Genomic DNA, 21695 nt, shown 5'->3' with positions numbered 1-21695 from the left:
TCGTATAGGCCCACCCAGGCCCCGATGGTTTACTGGAAGGACCCAGAGAATAATGCCTGGAAGGGTCCCTCCCCACTCCTCGCCCAGGGGCGCGGGTTTGCTTGTGTTTTCCCAGATGATGCAGCACAACCAATCTGGATCCCAGGAAGGGCAATCCGGCCCGCCACCAGCAACCACGCATCTAACGAGACGAGAACGCCATCGTCTTCGCAACCTGGTGCACCAGATGACAACAGTACACCTGGGCCTGGACCCCAGTCCGAGTGAACCCCCTTTTTCCACAGCCCTCCAGCCGCACCTCAGATCCAAGCGGCCTTCACCTCAGTGAATTCCTCCAACCCCAATCTTACCTCCTCTTGTTGGCTTTGCCTCTCCACTTCCTCCCCCCTGTATGAGCCGGTCGCCTCCAACCTCTCTTTTTCAGAAAACACAGAGGACAGCCCTTCGGAATGCAATTGGAATACCTCTGCCGTCCCCTTAACCTTTCATTCAGTCTCCTTTACAGGAAAGTGCATCCGCCCTCGCTCGAGTAGCTCTCCCAGCCTCACAGCTTGTGCCAACTACTCCTCTCCCAGCAGCTCTGCCAAGTTTCTTATTCCCCACAACTCCTCTCAATAGCTCTGCTCCTCTACAGGACTTACCCCCTGCCTTAATGTACAAACCCTCAATACAACTCATGAAACTTGCCTCTTAATTGTCCTCATCCCTAGGGTCCTATACCACAGTGAGGAAGACTTCTTCCTCCGCCTGAAAACAACTGCAGCTCCTGCCCCACTGCAAAAGCGAGAGCCCATCACCGTTCTCACAATTGCCTCCCTCCTAGGTCTTGCAGGCGCTGGCACCGGAATCGCTGCATTAGCCAGTCAAAGCTCCGCCCTAACTCACCTCCGGGCGGCTGTTGACGAGGACATTCGTCACCTACAAGACGCTATTTCCCATCTTAAAAATTCTGTTAATTCCCTCTCTGAGGTAGTGCTCCAAAACCGCCGAGGTCTCGACCTTCTCCTCCTCAAAGAAGGGGGCCTCTGCGCCGCCCTAGGAGAAGAGTGCTGTGTATATGCCAATTCCACAGGTCTCGCCGAGGACAGCCTAAAAAAGGTCCGAGAGGGACTGGAACAACGTAAAAGAGACCGTGAAGCCACCAACTATTGGTCCCACATCTTTACTCCCCTCCTTCCTTACCTTCTTCCTCTCCTCGGCCCCCTACTAATGATTATTCTAGCTCTCACTTTAGGACCCTGCATTATCCGCAGAATTGTCCAGCTTGTAAGGAAACAAACGGATGCTATTTTTTCCTCGTTCGTGCAAGTCCAGTACCAGCGACTTGCCACCTCTGACGCTCCCTACTCCAAGATGACAACCAACCCTCAGCGACCTCGCCGCCACCGGTCAACCCGTCGACCGCGAGGCCCTTCTCAATCGCCTGAACCTCGTATCAACCCCGAGCTCCAGCTTCTCTAAACTTTCGCCCAGCCCGCTACCAGCAAGGCCCTTGTCGAGCGCCCGGGCGCCACACCAACGCTGAGCTCCAGCCTTGCTGAGCCACCGTCTACCCCTTTTTCCCCTCCCCAACCGTCCCCTTCCCTCATCCCTTGGCGGACCTCTCCGGTAAGCTTCTCCCTTTAATTTGAAAAGAAGGGGGAAATGCGGGACACTGATTACGTGCTTCAACTTGGCGGGCCTGGGCCAGGGGACCGGATCCGCCCCTGGGGAGGGTGGTGGGCACGGGCGACAGCGCCCTCCACAGCCCCCCGGGCCTGGGAAAGTGAGGCCGGAGGCAGGCCCCATTTCCTCACCCAAAATACCACTGTTGGGAGAGGCTTGCCGGAGGGAACCGCCTTTTCCCCACCCCCTTGTCCTGCTCGGACACTCCTCGTTGCCAGAGCAACTCCCCCACCTCTAGTGAGCATGCTCAGTTACCGGAACAACTCCCGCCCCCTGTCTATCAACCTCTGCACCCTCTCTGAACCAATCCAAGCCTTTGACCTCTACAGCTACCCCGCCCCCTAATCACCCAATATAAGCTGGTGCTCTCCCCTAATAAAGCTCTCTCTCTCTTGGTTTTCCACACCCTCAAAGAACCGTGTCCCGCCTGCTCCTTCTCGCCGCCCTCCTTGCACGCCTCCGCCGGGGACTAGGGCCCAGTCCCCCGCCTCGCCCTCGCCTCCGGGAAAGAGCCCCCGCCGCCGGTACCCTCAGAGCAACGCCGAGAGCCGAGGGTTCAGCAACCGGCTGCCCCCCCCCCACGAAGCAGCAAACGCGACCGCAGGTATAGACTTTTGGTTTAATTCTCAGAGAACATAAGCTGTATGGTTTCTACCTTTTTGAGTTTCTGTATTCTAGTAAATATTCAACAGGAACCAAAAAAGACTGTATTTTTAAGTTGTTGATTTTAGTGTTATGTATATTAGTTAGGTTCATTTGGTTAAGAATCTTCTAAATGCTTACTGAGTATTTTGTCTACTTGTTCTTTCTGTTACTATGAGTATGTTAAATTCTACAACTCTGATTTTGGATTTGGCTTTTTCTCCTGTTCTGACAACACTAGCCTCATATATTTTGAATCTTTGTTATTAAGAGCATACATATTATTTTTGTGTTTTCCTCTTCAATTGACTCTTTAATCATTACAAAAATGCCCCTTTTTATTTCTAGTAATATTTCTTGCTTCATCTCCTTTTTATATTAATTTAGCTATACCTTTTTGTTAGTATTTCCATGGCATGCCCCTTTCGAACATTAATTTTCCACCTTTCTGTAACTTAAAGTGTGTCTCTTCTAAACAGCACACCAGTGTATTTGTTTGATAATCTTTCTTCCATTTGGATTATTTTGTCCAATGACATTTAATATAATTATTGAATGCTTTTGGCAGGATGTATTTGGATTGCCTAGAACACTCACTGTAAATAAACCTGAAATGCATAGATTTATGGGATATGGCTCTCTGGAAAATGTCATGTTAGCTGTGTAACTTTTGGAGTATAAAATGGAGTTGTTTTATACTCCAAAAAAAAAAAAAAAAAAGAAAAAAAAAGCTTGATATAGGTTAATATTAGTAAAGACTATTGAATCTGATTCGACAATATGATCCTGTATCTCAGCTCAGCTCCCCACGTGCTCTCCCTGCTTCAGCCCTTGGCCTCTAATTTAGTCTCAATACAACAGAGTTAGAATGCAAACTGGATCAAATGGCTATTCAGAGTAAAAGCCTAATCCTACAATGACCTCAAGGAAATGCACTCTCACCTCCCTTCTTCTCTGTGCTCACCTTAGTCTCCCTTTCACTCTGCTCTAGCCCCATTGGCCTCTTTGCTGTCCCCCCAATATGACAGGCATTCTCCTGCCTCAGGATATCCACAATGGCTTGTTCCCTTGTCTCTTTCTTCACCATCTCTGACACCGCTACGTAAAATTGTCCAAACCCCCCAACACCACATACCACAACCCTTTACCCTAATTTTTCTACAGAACATTGATCACATGCTCAGACACTAGATTTTTTCATGTTTATTCACTATTTTCTCTCTCCTCAACATAAGAATGTGTGTTCCCTGAGGTGTTACATACCTGTTCACTACTGTATTTGAGCCTTTTGAGCAGTAGCTAGCAAAATAGGCATTAAAATATTTGTGAAATGAATGAAATTTCCCTCCAAGTATTGTTTTGGCTTCATTCCATGTGGACTTATACTTTAAAATAATGCGGTTCTAAATGTTCTGCATTCTATTTTTGTTTCCTTCTTCTGCCATGAATCATTTGCATGTGTTTTAAAATTCTTCACTATGGACTTTTTTTTTTAATTCGATTTTATTGAGATATATTCACATACCATGCAGTCATAAAAAGCGTACATTCAATTGTTCACAGTACCATTATATAGTTGTGTGTTTATCACCAAAATTAATTTTTGAACATTTTCATTACCACATACACAAAAATAAGAATAAAAATTAAAGTGATGAACAATTAAAGTAAAAAGAACACTGGGTGTTTTTTTTTTTTTTTTTTGCCCCCATTTTTCTACTCATCCATCCATACACTGGAAAAAGGGGAGAGTGGTCCATATGGCTTTCCCAATTACATTGTCACCCCTCATAAGCTACATTTTATACAATTTTACAATTTTATTCAAGAGTTCGGGGTTGTAGTTTGATAGTTTTAGGTCTTACTGCTAGCTATTCCAATTCATTAGAACCTAAAAAGGGTTGTCTATATTGTGCGTAAGAGTGCCCACCAGAGTGACCTCTCGGCTCCTTTCAGAATCTCTCTGCCACTGAAGCTTATTTCCTTTCCTTTCACATCCCCCTTTTGGTCAAGAAGATGTTCTCCATCCCATGACGCCGGGTCTAGATTCCTCCCTGGGAGTCATATTCCACGTTGCCAGGGAGATTCACTCCCCTGGGTGTCTGATCCCACGTAGCGGGGAGGGCAGTGATTTCACCTTTCAAGTTGGCTTCGCTAGAGAGGGAGGGCCACATCTGAGCAATAAAGAGGCATTTGGGAGGAGGCTCTTAGGCACAATTATAGGGAGGCCTAGCCTCTCTTTTGCAGCAACAGTCTTCCCAAGGGCAAATTCCGTGGTAGAGGGCTCAATCCATCAAACCACCAGTCCCCTATGTCTGTGAGCACATTAGCAACCATCAAGGTGGGGCAGCCCAATACCCCTGCATTCTCCACCAGCTCCTTAAGGGGGCTCTGCATATTTTTTTTTCATTTTTTTTAACAAGATATACAATAAAAAAAACATTTCAAACAAACCATAACAAGGGAGTAAGAAAAAGACAACCAACCGAAAATAACTATTTTACTTCCAACAAGCAACATTTCTGTGAACTTGTTCCTACCAAACCCACCAGAAATTAACAAACCATAGTCATTCCTGGACATTCCCAGAATGTTAAATTTACCCACGATAGCTTATCTGTTCTTATTGGGTTATTGTTTCCCCTTCATTAATTGCTATCGCTAGTTCCCCTATATTCTACTTTATAAACCATTTATTTTACATTTTTCAGTGTTCACATTAGTGGTAGCATATGTTTCTTTTTTTGTGCCTGGCTTATTTCGTTCAGCATTATGTCTTCAAGTTTCATCCATGTTAACTGAGTTGCTTTTTGTAGCTCACTTTTATGGCACTGGAGTCAGTGATCATTGCCTTATTTTATGCAGTTTTTTGAATAGTTATGACCTAGATCATAGTCAATTTTTTAAATGTTTCAATTGTATTTGAAACCAATGTGGGCGACCCATTTGTTAGGTGTGGCATATATATATATATCAAGTTTGCTCATTCTGAAATTTAAATTGTATCTCATCTGATTTATCTGATTGTTTATGACCAAATATGCCTGTTACTGTCCCAGTATTACGGTGTCTGTAAATCACTTCAGAATGCTCAGCGCACACACTATGTCTGTGTGACACAGAAAGTAAGGAACCCCCTGGGTGCAGCGAGCCTCTAATCAGGAAAACCATATTCCAGAGAACGCTTCCACAAGTTCTTTCATTAACTTTATCACCGATCAACACGAGCTTCCACCTATTAATAAGCATAATGAACGTGACTGAAAACAGTGGGGGCAGCAGCACTTGTTAGAATAATTGAGATTAGAAAAGGTCTCTCACTGGTTAAACTAGTGGCATTCAAGATCTGGAGAGTGGCTAAAACAATTTAGAGCACGTCCCTCCCCACTCCCCTAAGGGGGGTGGTGCCTGAGGCTTAACCCCAAAGCAGCACTGTGCTCAGCCACTGGGCTGGCGCACGGCTCATGGAAAGAGCCAACAGTCTTGTCCCTGGGAGACCATCACAGCCACCTTGAGTATCAAGCAAGATGTGGTTGCCCCCACTAAAAAGATGGGACTTGGAATTCATTCACCTTACAGAATAGGTTATAGGATATGTTGTGTACCTGACTGCTAATAAATATTTATTTATTAAACATCTGTATATGTGGCGGAATTTGGACTGAGATCTATTTTCACCACGGGCAAGGCTGTGGGGAAGCAGCTGACCAATATCTGCCTAAAATTTAGTATCTACTAGTATCTACCAGAAAGAATTGTGTACAAACAAACTGGCTAAGGTCAGTTTCCAACACCCATTATGATGAAAGATGCATCAATTTCTCCTTATGGATCTTTCTGTTTTCGTATATATTTGCATATATTTGTAAGCAATATTGGTAGGCATACACAAGTTTTTGATGGTTATATTCTCTTGTTATTGCTATCAATAAGGAACACTGTTCTTTGTCCTTTTAGTGTCTTCACCTTATGTCTACTTTGGCTGATATGTACAACTTATGTATATAATTACATACGTCATATAGTATTTGCATGGTATGTTTTTCCGTCTCATTCTATTTTTTAGATTGGTTTCTCTTGCAGAATGCATGAAATATACAAGGTTAGAGACTATAATGAACAGCCACAAAGCCTTATGAAATCTGAAGATTGTCGTATTTCCTTCAGATATTTATTTCTCAGGAAGAGATCTGTTTTTTTAAATGCCAATCTCTTGAATAAAAAAACAACATATCCTAAAGTCTAGGAGGAAGGTCATCATACCCTTTACATTTTGTTTTCTGCTGCGACAAATTTGAGAGAGGATTTTGTCCTTGGGAATTTAAAAACACAGGACTTAATTGAAGCCAGTATTCTAAGCCTCGTCTACAGCATCCTCATGGAGAGAAGATCAGTTATGTGGATAAACAGAAATATGGCACAGAGGCGCAGAAAAGAATAGAGTCAGGGAGGTGGAGAGAGGAAAAAGGTTGTATCTCTTTCACTTGAATATGAACATACTGGTGTCTTGAAATTGAATGCAAATTTCCTGAAATTCCAAAATTCTGGTATTAAAAAGAATCATGACACATAAATCACATGTCAGAGTGGAATTTCAACATATCATTCACATTTCCAGCAGCATTACCTTAAAATATCTTTTATCAGAAATATAGTTTTGGTAATAAATAATTTGATAAAGTTAAATAAACATGTAACTGGATATGCTGTACATATGTAATTTAAATACATTAATTTAAAATTTCTTTATGCACATACTTCATAGAAAAATGGTAAATTATTTTTGTATTATCAAAAAAAAATTGGCAGCATCAGTTGAAAAGAGCCAAATCACACCCAGTCTGCCCAGTGCCCACATCAGGAGTCTCTGCAAAGCCCTCAGGACATAAGGGAGGCCCCAGGGAGGGGCTCCGCTCAGCACGGGGCACCCCCAGAAACATGGTATTTTGGGGAGGGCCAGCGGAAGAAGGGAGTAGATGGCAGATGGTGAGAGGGTAAAACCGAATCGGGAGAGTACCCCACATTGGTATGTGAGCCACTCCCCACCCCACCTCCTCCATGAAATGCTAAAGAAACTAATAATTTTTAACATTGAAAGTTAAAAGCTCAGATAAAATTGTCTTTTAGTTTCTGAAACAAAAAAGCCTAATTCTGTTCCTTTCCTTTCTGGGTTTATGACCAAATATCCTGAAGGTACCGTTTTTCTTCTTTTAAAGTAGCCAATGTTTTCATTGCTTCTAATTTTTCAATTCCAGTCTCTTTGCTTATTATTTCCACAAGGGTATCATTTACATCCTTGGCCATATTCTTAGCATCTCTAGAAAAGAAAACAACGTCAGTGTTTAAGAAACAGAAATACCTGCCAAATTCTCTGCAGTGCACTAAACAAATCCCTGACTCCACATCACTGCAGCTTCGGACCTGCCCACCCTCTCCAGGGCTCTCCGAGCTTCCCGGCAGGTCTCCCGTCTGGCTCATGCGTCCCCCCCACCTTCCCTGTCTATGCTCAGGCCTTCATGCCCAGTGGCCATCCTGAAACGCAAAGCTGACCACATGGCCCCACACTTACAACACTTCAGAGCCCCCCTAGTGTCCCTGGGAGCAGCCCAAAGCCCTGGGAAGTGCCACAACCTGGCTCCTCGCTCGCTCACCCCTCAACTCCCAAGGCACAGAGCAGGACTTGTGTGTGCCTTGCACACACTTCTGAGAGTTTCTACACACACATTCACGTGCACGGTCACTGCACCTGCTGTATCATAGCCGCCTGTCTACGTGGCCTTCCAGCACAGAAGGGGAGGGCTGTATCTCATTTACCCTCCCATCGCCCAACATCTCAACAGGGCCAGGCGTTCAGCAGGCACGCGTGCTGGATGAAGGAGTAAAGGGCTGGACAGCACTTGTATGTCAGGATTTGAACTTGTCCTGGTCCCTTATGGCAAAACTTCTTCAAAGCATTTTCTACCTCAACTTTCTCTTCATTCCCTCCTCTAACAGAACTTCTGTCCCTGCTGCCATTCCCCGGGTCACCGGTGCCGTCACACTGCCACGCCTAACGGTCCCTCTTTCTGCTCTGTCTCAGCATGTGCCACCTCAGGCAGGGCTCCCTTGCCTTCCGGGACAGCACTCTCCTGGTTTGCTCCTGCTTGTAGCTTTCCCTTTGCCATGTCCTCCATCAGCTCCTGTTTCCCTGATGGACCCCTCGGCATTGGAGTGACACAGGCCCCATTCTGAGCCCTCTTCTCTCCTCTGACCTCTGTCATTTATTCGTATCATCGACTCCACTCCATGGAGGTGAACAGTGCAGCACAGAGAACTGCAGTCATCTATCCAGTTAGGAACCCAGGCAGTGGGGCTCGGGGCCCCTGCGTTAACCACAGTGACGTGCTGCTGCCCGCCGGGCTCTCCCACTTTCACTCCTACCTCACTCCAGCCCACATCTGCAGCCACAGTGATCATTTCGTAGTTCAGTTTTCTCAAACTGAGAAAAACCTCACAAAGATTTTCCATCACATTAAAAATGAAACTGGAGATTCTTAGGATGGCCCATAACGGTGATGTGATCTGACCCCTGCCAGCCTCCCAGGCTCACTTCCTGCCACGCTCTCTCTCGTCTGCTCTGCTCCAGCCACACTCGTTTTCTTACCGTGCCTCCAGGGTGCCTCACTCACTTCTGCCTCAGGGGCCTCCCCACTTGCCATTCTCTGTAACTAGGGAGACTTTCCCTCGGCTACTTGCAGACCTGTCATCACTTCATTCAGAGAGGCCTTCCCTGGCCCTCCCAATGGAAGGGGCACCCCCATCACTCTTCCTTCTCTTGCTTTTTTGAAAGGCAGTTACCACTAATGAACTAAATAAATATATAGCAAATATTATATATATCTTTTCTTCACTGAAAACTTACTGAGCATGTAGGTGCTTAGAATACACTAGTAATCACAGCAGACAAATATCCCTCCCTTGTGAAGCTCACAATCTAGTGCTATAAGAGAGACTTAAATAAGCATAACCATAAATGGGACATGTGCTGGCAGGTCAGGAGATAAAAGTGGAGCACGGTGAGGGGTGAGAGGCGATTGGACGCTGACTCAGGGATGGGGGTGGGAGGACGCAGGAATGGTGGGTGAGTGTTAAACAGTCTGCTCCAGGTAGGTCTCACTGATAAAAGTATCATCTGAGCAGAACTTGAAGGCAAGGGAGTTACTGGGGACCGAGCCTTCCAGGGAGAGGGAGCAGCTGGAGGAGACGCCCAAGGCAGGAGTCGGCTGGTGTGTACTTGGAGCAAAGGAGAGAGCAGCGGGAGAGGGGCTTACAGGGAGCCAGGCCACTAAAGGGCCTTAAACCCCATTTGATTCTGCTTGAAACAGGCTTGCTGTCGGGACTGAGCAGAAGATGATCTGACTGGGACTTTCAAAACCACCCAGGCTGCAGTTCTGACAAGAGCTAGAAGCAGAGCTGCAGAAGCCCAGGGCTGGAAACAGGGAGCGCTGCTAAGAAGCTCTTGCAGGCATCCAGGTGGGGCAGCAGTGGGGCCGCAAGGTAGATGGGGGCATGAACAGGGTTTGCTGATGGACTAGATGGGGAATGAGGAGGAAAGAGTAGCAATAAAAAAGTCCCTGTGCTTCTCCTCAGCAATTGGAGGGATGGAATGCTGCCAACAGAGGTAGGGAAAGCCAAGGGAGAAGCAGATTGGAAGAACGGGATGGAGCAAGCACCTCGGTTTTGGACATACCGAGTGTGAAACGTCTGCCAGACGCCCCTATGGTGGGCAGTGACAACGTGAGCCTAGAGTTCGGGAAAGGAGCCAGCAGGAAGGAGGAGCCGGGAGTTGTCAGCACACAGAGAGCCTTTAAATCCAGGCGCTTCCTGAGGTCACCATGGAAGGGACTTCATACAAGAAGGGAACCCAGGGCGGAGCCCAGTTCATGCCAATCCTGAGGTCAGGGCGAAGGGCGGCCACCAGCGAAGGACACAGACCACATGACCCGTGAATGTGGAGAAAGGAAACGGCAGTGTCCTGGGGCAAAGCAAAGAAAGTATCGTCAAGAAGAAGGGGATGGTCACCCAAGATGAAGGCTGGGAACTGAGCAATGGACTCTGCAGAAGGACCTCGAAGAAAGGTGTTCTGGAGAAGTCAAAGGAGACAGGTGTGAAGTTAAGAGAGAACGTGATGGCAGTAACAGGAGATGGTGGGTAGAGGTGTCTTTTGAGGGGTTTTGCTCAAAAGCAAAAAGGAAACGGCAGCAGCTGGCAGGGAAGTAGATTCAAAAAAGCTTTTATGTCTGGTGGGGAGGTATTTCCTACCTCTCTGTTGGAAGAGTTTGGGTAAGATTGGTACTTCTTCCTTAAATGTTTAGAAGAATTAAACAATCATCTTAAGAGTTTGGCTACTTAAGAAAACTCCCAAGTTCTCAATTACAAGTTATTTGCATGTTTGTACAGATAGCTTTTACTCTACTATTTATAGAGGTGTATCTCTAAAACTTCAACACAAATTTCAATACTGTCCCATACAAAAGACAAGTGAAAATCAAATTCTTCATCAGAAACTAAATGAAACTGTACATGATGTCCAGAATCCCTTCATCATCCCAAGCCTGCGTTTCTCAACTGAGTCAAAGGGGTCATTAAAAAAAAAAAAAAAAAAAAAAAAAAAACGAAACTAAAAAACAGAATAGGAGTCATGAGAACGTGCCACATATAGAAAAACTAAGTTTTGTTTCATGAAACTTCCATTTCAATTATATGCATTCTGGTTCAAGGTGCCAGTATTTCTTCATATGGGTCACAATTTAAAAAACCAGCCAACCAACCTGACTTAGAGAACGTGTTAAGTGTTTGGGACATATTAGGGTAAAAGAGAAAATTTTTTTTACTTCAAGTCTCTCTTTTTAATACAGTAGAATTTTTTGAGTTCCATTAAAACGGAAACAAATTCACAAAAATTCTGCTTTCTAAACCAGCAATTATGAGTTTCTCTAATGGATCTTGCCCCAGTGACTCCTGGTTTACATCAACACAAACTTTGCCTTGAAGGAAAAGGATCTAAGCATCCACATTCTCAAAGTCAAAACCATTCTTTTTTTTCCTTAGTCCAATTGTAGAAATCACATATCCTTATATACATAACAAAATCAATCCAGAGACTTCAACTAATTTTCACTTCTATTTCCCTGATAATAACAACTTCTTGACTATTAAGTGTATGTCAGACTCATTTTAGAACTGCATTTCTATTCCCGTACCTGAGAATCGAATGTCTCATTGCCACATGACTAGATCATAACTAATGACTCTTCTGTTTCTCTCATAAATACCATCTCTGCCTTCTCCTTTCTGGCATCTAAGCATGAGGACCACTTACCCACACACATAAATATAACCATTTTCATGGAGGAGGATTCTCGCCACCTGCTTGGAGTAAAGCTGGATGTTGTCTTGCACATACTTGGCTGGGGCTTCCTCCCCCACAGGTGCATCTCTTGAGAAGGAAACCCTTAGGTGAGTTAAGATCCCACTCTTCAGGAAATGCCTGAGCTCTTCTCTGAAAGGGATTACATAGCAGGTCACTGGCAAGTCCGTAATTTAAAGTTAAAAGCACCTGAACATTAGAACTGTACACTCTGGCTGAGAATTAAAAACACCAGAGCCGAGAAGTACCTGAATAAATAATCCCTGTCCTTGTGCCTGCAGCCAAAGAACAGCCACATCGCTCCAAAGTTTCCTTCTGGGTGTTGTTCCTGGAGTTTCTCTCTAAGTGAAAAACACAGTTAAGACGTTTCATGTAACAACATGTAAAACCAATCTCTTGTAAACAACATGTAAAACCAATCTTTTCTTTCATCAGGAAATACCACCCACAAACCAGTAGGTGTGCAAAGTTCATCTCTGCACTCACTGAAAATTCATTCACTCAGTTAACATTTGCTGCCCACAGGACGTCGTGGCCGCTCCTGCAGATGCTACGCAAAGGCAGCGCTTCCACGAGCCCCAACCGTCGATGAGCTGCAAGTGAGCAACGTGACGCATTTATAACAAGGACAAAGTAAAATCATATTGGGACACCCAGACTAATGTCTACATTAAATAATATTAATCATGATTTTTACGAATAAAAATAACTCTTCATTAAGAATGGAGACGTGGCACAGTGAGCCTGGCCTTTAAAAGGTGGAATGAGAACAATCTACTTTTTTTTTTTTTTTGAGAGTTTTTTTTTAATTCATTTTATTGAGATATATTCACATATCATGCAGTCATACAAAACAAATCGTACATTTGATTGTTCACAGTACCATTACATAGTTGTACATTCATTACCAAAATCAATCCCCGACACCCTCATTACCACACACACAAAAATAACCAGAATAATAATTAAAGTGAAAAAGAGCAACTAAAGTAAAAAAGCGCACTGGGCGCCCTTCTCTGTTTCTTTGTTTGTTTCCTTCCCCCACGTTTCCACTCATTCATCCACAAACCAGACAAACGGGAGTGTGATCCCTATGGCCCCCCCCATCCCACTGTCCCCCTCATAAGCCACATTTTTATACAATTGTCTTCAAGATTCATGGGTTCTGGGTTATAGTTTGATGGTTTCAGGTATCCACCACCAGCTACCCCAATTCATTTGAACCTAAAAAGGGTTGTCTATATTGTGTGTAAGAGTGCCCACCAGAGTGACCTCTCGGCTCCTTTTGGAATCTCTCTGCCACTGAAGCTTATTTCATTTCCTTTCACATCCCCCTTTTGGTCAAGGAGATGTTCTCCATCCCACGATGCCGGGTCTACATTCCTCCCTGGGAGTCATATTCCACGTTGCCAGGGAGATTCACTCCCCTGGGTGTCTGATCCCAAGTAGTGGGGAGGGCAGTGATTTCACCTTTCAAGTTGGCTTAGCTAGAGAGAGAGGGCCACATCTGAGCAACAAAGAGGCATTTGGGAGGAGGCTCTTAGGCACAATTATAGGGAGGCCTAGCCTCTCCTTTGCAGCAAGTCTTCCCAAGGGCAAATTCCGTGGTAGAGGGCTCATCCCATCAAACCACCAGTCCCCTATGTCTGTGGTCATGTTAGCAACCATCGAGGTGGGGTAGGCAAATACCCCTGCATTCTCCACAGGCCCCTCAAGGGGGCTCTGCATATTTTTTTTCCTTGTTTTTTTTTTTTTTTAAACTTTTTTTTTTCTAAATCAACTGTATGAAAAATTAAAAAAAAAAAAAAAAAAAAAAACATACAATAAAAGAACATTTCAAAGAGACCATAACAAGGGAGTAAGAAAAAGACAACTAACCTAAGATAACTACTTTACTTCCAATGTTTTCTTACTCTACCCCAAGAAAGTAACCTAATATAGCAACATTTCTGTGAACTTGGTCCTACTATACCCATCAGAAATTAACAGACCATAGTCATTCCTGGGCATTCCCAGAACATTAAATTTACCCATGATAGCTTATCTGTTCTCCTTGGATTATTGTTCCCCCTTCCTTAATTGCTCTCTATCGCTAGTTCCCCTACAATCTACATTATAAACCATTCGGTTTACATTTTTCAAAGTTCACATTAGTGGTAGCATATAATATTTGTCTTTTTGTGCCTGGCTTATTTCGCTCAGCATTATGTCTTCAAGGTTCATCCATGTTGTCATATGTTTCACAACATCATTCCTTCTTACTACCGTGTAGTATTCCATCGTGTGTATATACCACATTTTATTTATCCACTCCTCTGTTGAAGGACATTTGGGTTGTTTCCATCTCTTGGCAATTGTGAATAATGCTGCTATGAACATTGGCGTGCAGATAACTGTTCGTGTTACTGCTCTCCGATCTTCTGGGTATATACCGAGAAGTGCAATTGCTGGATCGAAGGGTATCTCTATATCTAGTTTTCTAAGGAACTGCCAGACTGACTTCCAGAGTGGCAGAACCATTATTCAGTCCCACCAACAACGAATAAGAGTTCCAATTTCTCCACATCCCCTCCAGCATTTGTAGTTTGCTGTTTGTTTAATGGCAGCCATTCTAATTGGTGTGAGATGGTATCTCATTGTGGTCTTAATTTGCATCTCTAATAGCTAGTGAAGGTGAACATTTTTTCATGTGTTTTTGGCCATTTGTATTTCCTCTTCAGAGAACTGTCTTTTCATATCTTTTGCCCATTTTATAATTGGCCTGTCTGTACTATCGTCATTGAGTTGTAGGATTTCTTTATATATGCAAGATATCAGTCTTTTGTCAGATACATGGTTTCCAAAAATTTTTTCCCATTGAGTTGGCTGCTTCTTTACCTTTTTGACAAATTCTTTTGAGGTACAGAAACTTCTAAGCTTGAGGAGTTCCCATTTATCTATTTTCTCTTTTGTTGCTTGTGCTTTGGGTATAAAGTCTAGGAAGTGGTCACCTAATACAAGGTCTTGAAGATGTTTTCCTACATTATCTTCTAGGAGTTTTATGGTACTTTCTTTTTTATTGAGATCTTTGGTCCATTTTGAGTTAATTTTTGTGTAGGGTGTGAGGTAGGGGTCCTCTTTCATTCTTTTGGATATGGATATCCAACTCTCCCAGCCCCATTTGTTGAAAAGACCTTTATGACCCAGTTCAGTGACTTTGGGGGCCTTAACAAAGATCAGTTGGCCATAGATCTGGGGGTCTATCTCTGAATTCTCAATTTGTTTCCATTGACCTATATGTCTATCTTTGTGCCAGTACCATGCTGTTTTGACAACTGTGGCTTTATAATAAGCTTCAAAGTCAGGGAGTGTAAGTCCTCCCACTTGGTTTTTCTTTTTTAGAGTGTCTTTAGCAATTTGAGGCATCTTCCCTTTCCTAATAAATTTGATAACTAGCTTTTCCAAGTCTGCAAAGTAGGTTGATGGAATTTTGATTTGTATTGCATTGAATCTGTAGATGAGTTTGGGTAGAATTGACATCTTAATGACATTTAGCCTTCCTATCCATGAACATGGAATATTTTTCCATCTTTTAATAGAGTTATGTAGTTTTCTTTGTATAGTTTTTACATCTTTGGTTAAGTTTATTCCTAGGTACTTGATTTTTTAAGTTGCTATTGAAAATGGTGTCTTTTTCTTGAGTGTCTCTTCAGTTTGTTCATTTCTAGCATATAGAAACATTACTGACTTGTGTGCATTAATCTTGTATCCCGCTACTTTGCTAAATTTGTTGATTAGCTCTAGTAGCTGTATCGTTGATTTCTCAGGGTTTTCCAGATATAAGATCATATCATCTGCAAACAACAACAGTTTTACTTCTTCCTTTCCAATTTGGATGCCTTTTATTTCTCTGTTTTGCCAGATTGCCCTGGCTAGCACTTCTAGCAGAATGTTGAATAACAGTGGTGATAGCAGGCATCCTTGTCTTGTTCCTGATCTTAGGGGGAAGGCTTTCAGTCTCTCACTATTGAGTACTATGCTGGCTGTGGGTTTTTCATATATGCTGTTTATCATATTGAGGAAGTTTCCTTCAATTCCTACCTTTTGAAGTGTTTTTATCAAAAAGGGATGTTGGATTTTGTCAAATGCTTTTTCAGCATCTATTGAGATGATCATTTGAATTTTCCCTTTTGATTTGTTAATGTGTTGTAATACATTGATTGATTTTCTTATGTTGAAACATCCTTGCATGCCTAGAATGAATCCCACTTGGTCATGGTGTATGATTTTTTTAATGTGCCTTTGGATTCGATTTGCAAGTATTTTGTTGAGGATTTTTGCATCTATATTCATTAGGGAGACTGGCCGGTAGTTTTCCTTTTTTGTAGCATCTTTGCCTGGTTTTGGTATTAGATTGATGTTAGCTTCATAAAATGAGTTAGGTAGTGTTCCATTTTCTTCAATGTTTTGAAAGAGTGTGAGTAAGATTGGTGTCAGTTCTTTCTGGAAAGTTTGCTAGAATTCTGTGAAGCCATCTGGCCCCGGGCATTTATTTGTGGGAAGCTTTTTGATGACTGATTGGATCTCTTTGACTGTGATTGGTTGGTTGAAGTCTTCTGTTTCTTCTCTGGTCAGTCTAAGTTGTTCATATGTTTCCAGGAAATTGTCCATTTCCTCTACATTATCCAGTTTGTTGCCATACAGTTGTTCATAGTACCCTCTTATAATTTTTTTAATTTCCTCAGGATCTGCAGTAATGTCACCTTTCTTATTCATTATTTTGTTTATATGGGTCTTCTCTCTTTTTGATTTTGTCAGTCTAGCTAGGGGCTTGTCAATCTTGTTGATCTTCTCAAAGAACCAACTTTTGGTGTTATTTATCCTCTCTATTGTTTTTTTGTTCTCTATGTCATTTATTTCGGCTTTAATCCTTGTTATTTCTTTTCTTCTACTTTGTTTAGGATTGGTTTGCTGTTCATTTTCTAGCTTTTTCAGTTGATCCATTAGTTCTTTGATTGTGGCTCTTTCTTCCTTTTTAATATATGCATTTAGTGCTATATATTTCCCCCTCAGCACCGCTTTTGCTGCACCCCATAGGTTTTGGTATGTTGTGTTCTCATTTTCATTCGTCTCTATATATTTAGCAATTTCTCTTGCTATTTCTTCTTTAACCCACTGATTGTTTAGGAGTGTGTTGTTTAACCTCCAGGTATTTGTGACTTTTCTAAGTCTCTTAGGGTTATTGACTTTTAATTGTATTCCATTGTGGTCAGAGAATGTGCTTTGAATAATTTCAATCTTTTTAAATTTATTCAGGCTTGTTTTATGTCCCAGCATATGATCTATTCTGGAGAAAGTCCCGTGAGCACTAGAGAAGTATGTGTATCCTGGTGATTTGGGATGTGATGTTCTATATATGTCTGTTAAATCCAATTCATTTAAGAGATTGTTTAGGTTTTCAATTTCCTTATTGGTCTTCTGTCTGGTTGATCTATCTATAGGAGAGAGGGATGTGTTGAAGTCTCCCACAATTACTGTGGAAACATCAATTGCTTCCTTTAGTTTTGCCAGTGTTTCTCTCATGTATTTTGCGGCACCTTGATTGGGTGCATAAACATTTATGATTGTTATTTCTTCTTGTTGAATTGCCCCTCTTATTACTATGTAGTGGCCTTCTTTGTCTCTCAAAACATCCCTGCATTTAAATTCTATTTTATCTGAGATTAATATTGCTACACCTGCTTTCTTTTGGCTGTAGCTTGCATGAAATATTTTTTTCCATCCTTTCACTTTCAATTTCTTTGTGTCCCTGTATCTAAGATGAGTCTCTTGTATGCAGCCTATTGATGGTTGGTTTTTTTTGATCCATTCTGCAAATTTGTATCTTTTAATTGGTGAATTTAATCCATTTACATTCAATGTTATAACCATGAAAGCATTTCTTGAATCAGCCATCTTATCCTTTGGTTTATGTTTGTCATATATATTTTTTCCTCTATTAATATCCTTTAATGTACCCATACTGAATCTCTTTAGTACTGAACCCTTCTCCATGTCTCTCTCCTTTCTTTGTTTTTCTGTCTGTAGGGCTCCCTTTAGTATCTCCAGTAGTGCAGGTCTCTTGTTAGCAAATTCTCTCAGCATTTGTTTGTCTGTATCTTTTAATTGGTGAGTTTAATCCATTTACATTCAATGTTATAACCATGAAAGCATTTCTTGAATCAGCCATCTTATCCTTTGGTTTATGTTTGTCATATATATTTTTCCCTCTATTAATATCCTTTAATGTACCCATACTGAATCTCTTTAGTACTGAACCCTTCTCCATGTCTCTCTCTCCTTTCTTTGTTTTTCTGTCTGTAGGGCTCCCTTTAGTATCTCCAGTAGTGCAGGTCTCTTGTTAGCAAATTCTCTCAGCATTTGTTTGTCTGTGAAAAATTAAAGCTCTCCCTCAAATTTGAAGGAGAGCTTTGCTGGATAAAGTATTCTTGGCTGGAAATTTTTCTCTTTCAGAATTTTAAATACGTCATACCACTGCCTTCTTGCCTCTGGGTGGCTGCTGCATAATCACTGCTTAGTCTTATGCTGTTTCCTTTGTATCTGGTGAATTGCTTTTCTCTTGCTGCTTTCAGAACTTGCTCCTTCTCTTCTGTATTTGACAGTGTGATCAGAAGATGTCTCGGAGTGGGTTTATTTGGATTTATTCTATTTGGAGTTCGCTGGGCATTTATGATTTGTGTATTTACGGTGGTTAGAAGATTTGGGAAGTTTTCCCCAACAATTTCTTTGAATACTCTTCCTAGACCTTTACCCTTTTCTTCTCCTTCTGGAACACCAATGAGTCTTATATTTGGAAGTTTTATATTATCTATCATATCCCTGAGGTCCATTTCGATTTTTTCGATTTTTTTCCCCATTCTTTCTTTTGTGCTTTCATTTTCCGTTCTGTCATCTTCCAGGTCACTGATTCATTGTTCAACTTCCTCTAGTCTTGTACTATGAGTATCCAGAATCTTTTTAATTTGGTCAACAGTTTCTTCAATTTCCATAAGATCACCTATTTTTTTTATTTAGTCTTCCAATGTCTTCTTTATGCTCTTCTAGGGTCTTCTTGATGTCCTTTATATCCTGTTCCCTGCTCTTCTTGATGTCCTTTATATCCCGTGCCATGGTCTCGTCGTTCATCTTTAGTTCTTTAATTAGTTGGTCTAAGTACTGTATTTCTTCTGATCTTTTGATTTGGGTGCTTGGGCTTGGGTTATCCATATTGTCTGGTTTTTTCATATGCTTTAAAATTTTGTGTTGTTTTTGGCCTCTTGGCATTTGCTTAACTTGGTAGTGTTCTTTTAGGATTTGTAGACCAATTGAAATCCTTATCTCTAATTTGTCAGATCTACAGCTTCGTGGAGTACACTTTCTGTGACTAACCAGCAGGTGGCGTCCACGAGCCACCTGTTCCCCTCAAGCCAGTTCTCCCCTGCTTTGCCTCTGTGGTGAGTGGGGGAGTAAGTCTTGCGGGGTCCAGTTGGTGTACCAAGCTTGCGTGTGTCGTTGGTGTTGCCCGCCCTGTATAAGGGGCGTGTGTCTGGGCGGTCAGGGAGGGGGGTGGCTCTAACAACCAAATCTCCCTGGTGTTCCTGGAGTTTCAAAGCTGCTGCAATAGTCTAATCCTTCAGTTCAGTCCTGCCAGTTTGTCTCTGCCACTGACCCACAAGTCCTTGGTATTGGCGTGTGGCCCCTGAGACTTGCGAGTGGGTCCCTCTTCCAGGCCTTGCACCACCTGGTCCTCTATTGAGGGATGACTGTGCTATGTCACAGGTGAGTGCTGTCCCCCCAGCATGGTTCTGGGCTGCCAGTCTGTGTAGGGAGGCTCCCAGTCTGCTGAAATGATGTCTGAATGGGGCTTGTTAATTCCCACTGCTCCACCTTCCCAAGTCTGGGACTACCAGCTGAGGGTGCAGGGAAGGCTAATGTCCACGCCCAGTTTTGTGGTGTATGCGTGTTATTGTAAGCACTTCCATCACATTCGGTTGTCTGGGGAAGCTCTGGGCTATGGGGCTGGTGATGGGCAGGAGTGTTTCCTGTCCACCAGGATGATGGCTGTGAGCGGATGCCCCCCTTTTCTTGGGAAGTTGTGGTGTTTAGTGAATTTTCTCAGCCACTGGATTATTGCCTTTTGTCTCAGAGCTCTCAGTTCTGCTCTTGTCTTGACCTGCCCAAACTGCAAGTCTTTGAGGCTTTCTGTATTAGGCTTCTTAGAGTAATTGTTTTAGAAAATGAAAAAAAAGAAAAAAAAAAAAAAAAGGGCCCTCCCAGCAGATCTAATGCGTTATTGAAATGCTAAGAAACAAAGAAATTAGGGCTATTAAGGAAAGATCCAGGGGGCAGAGAGATCAGTTTTTCTGATCTGTTTTGCAAAACAGCCTCAGGGCCTGAGCTCTGCCCTTCCCCTTTCTATGTTCACCAGAACTCCAAAAAGCCTCCGCTTTTATTTTTGAGTTTGTCTTGCTGTTTTTTTGCTATGCCTATCTTCTCTCTTCTGGGCTGGCTGCTCTCAGATTCTCTGGTGTCTGGTCTCAGTCTATCTATGGTTGGAGTCTGGGTCAGTAGAATGAGTTTCCGATAAGAGCTGCCACTGCAGTTCTCCCTTCTCCTTCCCGGCACTGACAGCCCCAACTCCCACAGGACTGAGCCTGGCAGGGAGGGGCACGGGTCCCCTGGCCACAAAAACTTACAGATTTCGCTGATCTCAGCAGTTCCACGTTTTCATGAGTGTTGTATGAAGTATGCCCGAAGTCAGATTGCTCTGCGGTGTCCAGTCCACACAGTTCCTGGCTTTCTACCTGATTCCCTGGAGGAGTAACTAAAACATACACCTCACCAATCCACCATCTTCCATAATGAGAGTTTTAACCTGTGAAATTCTGACCCTAAAGACTCCCTATACTCAAGCAAAAGAAGCTGAGAAACTGTTTACTTCCATATTTCGGCAGCTGACTTTTCGAATTGTGTGATATTGATGGAGTTCTTAGCACCTTGGGACAAAAATGAGAAATTCCTCCCCAGGTGGGTCACGCTCTACAATCTCCTTTTGAAAAGTGTTTTTAAAATGATGGACACACCAATGAGATGCCAGAGTATGCCTGTCTGCCATTCCTCTCTTGCTTCCCTAAGGAAAAACTAAAAGAAAAACAAACAAACAAAATGACTTTATCCAAAGGACACTACTCCACTATCTAGAGAACTATACATACAAATTGTTCACCACTTCACAAACCTGGAGAGAAGTGCAATTCTGGTTTGTTTGTTTTTAATTTTTTTTAATTTTTTTTTCTTGTAGAATATAACACATATACATAAAAGTAATAACTTTCCAAGTGCAATTTAACAAGTAGTTAGAGCAAATTTCAAAGAGTATTATAGGTTACAGTTCCACATTTTCAGTTATTTCCTTAATGTGAAATATAACATATATACAAAAAAATAGTATCTTACAAAGTACGATTTAACAAGTAGTTATACAGGAAATTTCCAAAGTTGTTATGAGTAAGAGTACCACAGTTTCAGTTACTTCCTTATTGTGAAATATAACATATATACAAAAAGGTGATAGCTTTCAAATTACAATATAACAAGTAGCTATAGAACAAATTTCAAAGGCTGCTATGTATTAAAGTTCCACCATTTCAATTCTCCCCTTCTAGCTATCCTAATACCCCAGCAACTAAGAAAAAGAAAGTTATATAAAGATTCAGTATTCACAATACTTTGTTAAATTCCATCCATAAGCAATTCTGTTTACGTTTTTGATATTGGATGGTTCTCTTCCGATACCAAGTTACATCTATTTATATTACCCTGTTGAAAAACTATTGATGGTTGGGATATAACTTTGAAATTCCTGGGGAACTGGATCTCTGCTCCGACAGCTTCATCAGTGACCCATGAAGGTGTGCCTGAAATCTGTCCCCACCTGCGTCTGCCTCAGATCACAGTGCAG

At 42.4% G+C, this 21695-nt stretch overlaps 1 protein-coding gene across 4 annotated transcripts in view; it reads right to left on the bottom strand.

Annotated features, from left to right (window-relative positions):
• Nucleotides 1-4979: 4979 nt before the first annotated feature.
• MTRR (5-methyltetrahydrofolate-homocysteine methyltransferase reductase) overlaps nucleotides 4980-21695 on the bottom strand; it is a 44119-nt gene continuing 27403 nt past the window's right edge. For 3 of the 4 annotated variants that reach the window (XM_037799005.1, XM_037799007.1, XM_037799006.1), the window contains 3 exons: nucleotides 11965-12057; nucleotides 11669-11848; nucleotides 4980-7624 (listed from right to left, as the gene is read on the bottom strand). In XM_037799005.1, the coding sequence (XP_037654933.1) occupies nucleotides 7480-7624; nucleotides 11669-11848; nucleotides 11965-12057 (418 nt within the window). In that variant the 3' untranslated portion in view covers nucleotides 4980-7479. Of the gene's footprint in view, nucleotides 7625-11668; nucleotides 11849-11964; nucleotides 12058-21359 lie in introns of those variants that run through there. The other variant, XM_037799008.1, reaches the window with a different exon arrangement.

Source organism: Choloepus didactylus, chromosome 11 (assembly GCF_015220235.1).
Source record: "Choloepus didactylus isolate mChoDid1 chromosome 11, mChoDid1.pri, whole genome shotgun sequence".
Classification (NCBI taxonomy): Eukaryota; Metazoa; Chordata; class Mammalia; order Pilosa; family Megalonychidae; genus Choloepus; species Choloepus didactylus.
The sequence above is the reverse complement of the archived record's forward strand: the minus strand, read 5'-3'. Positions and strand labels throughout refer to the sequence as shown.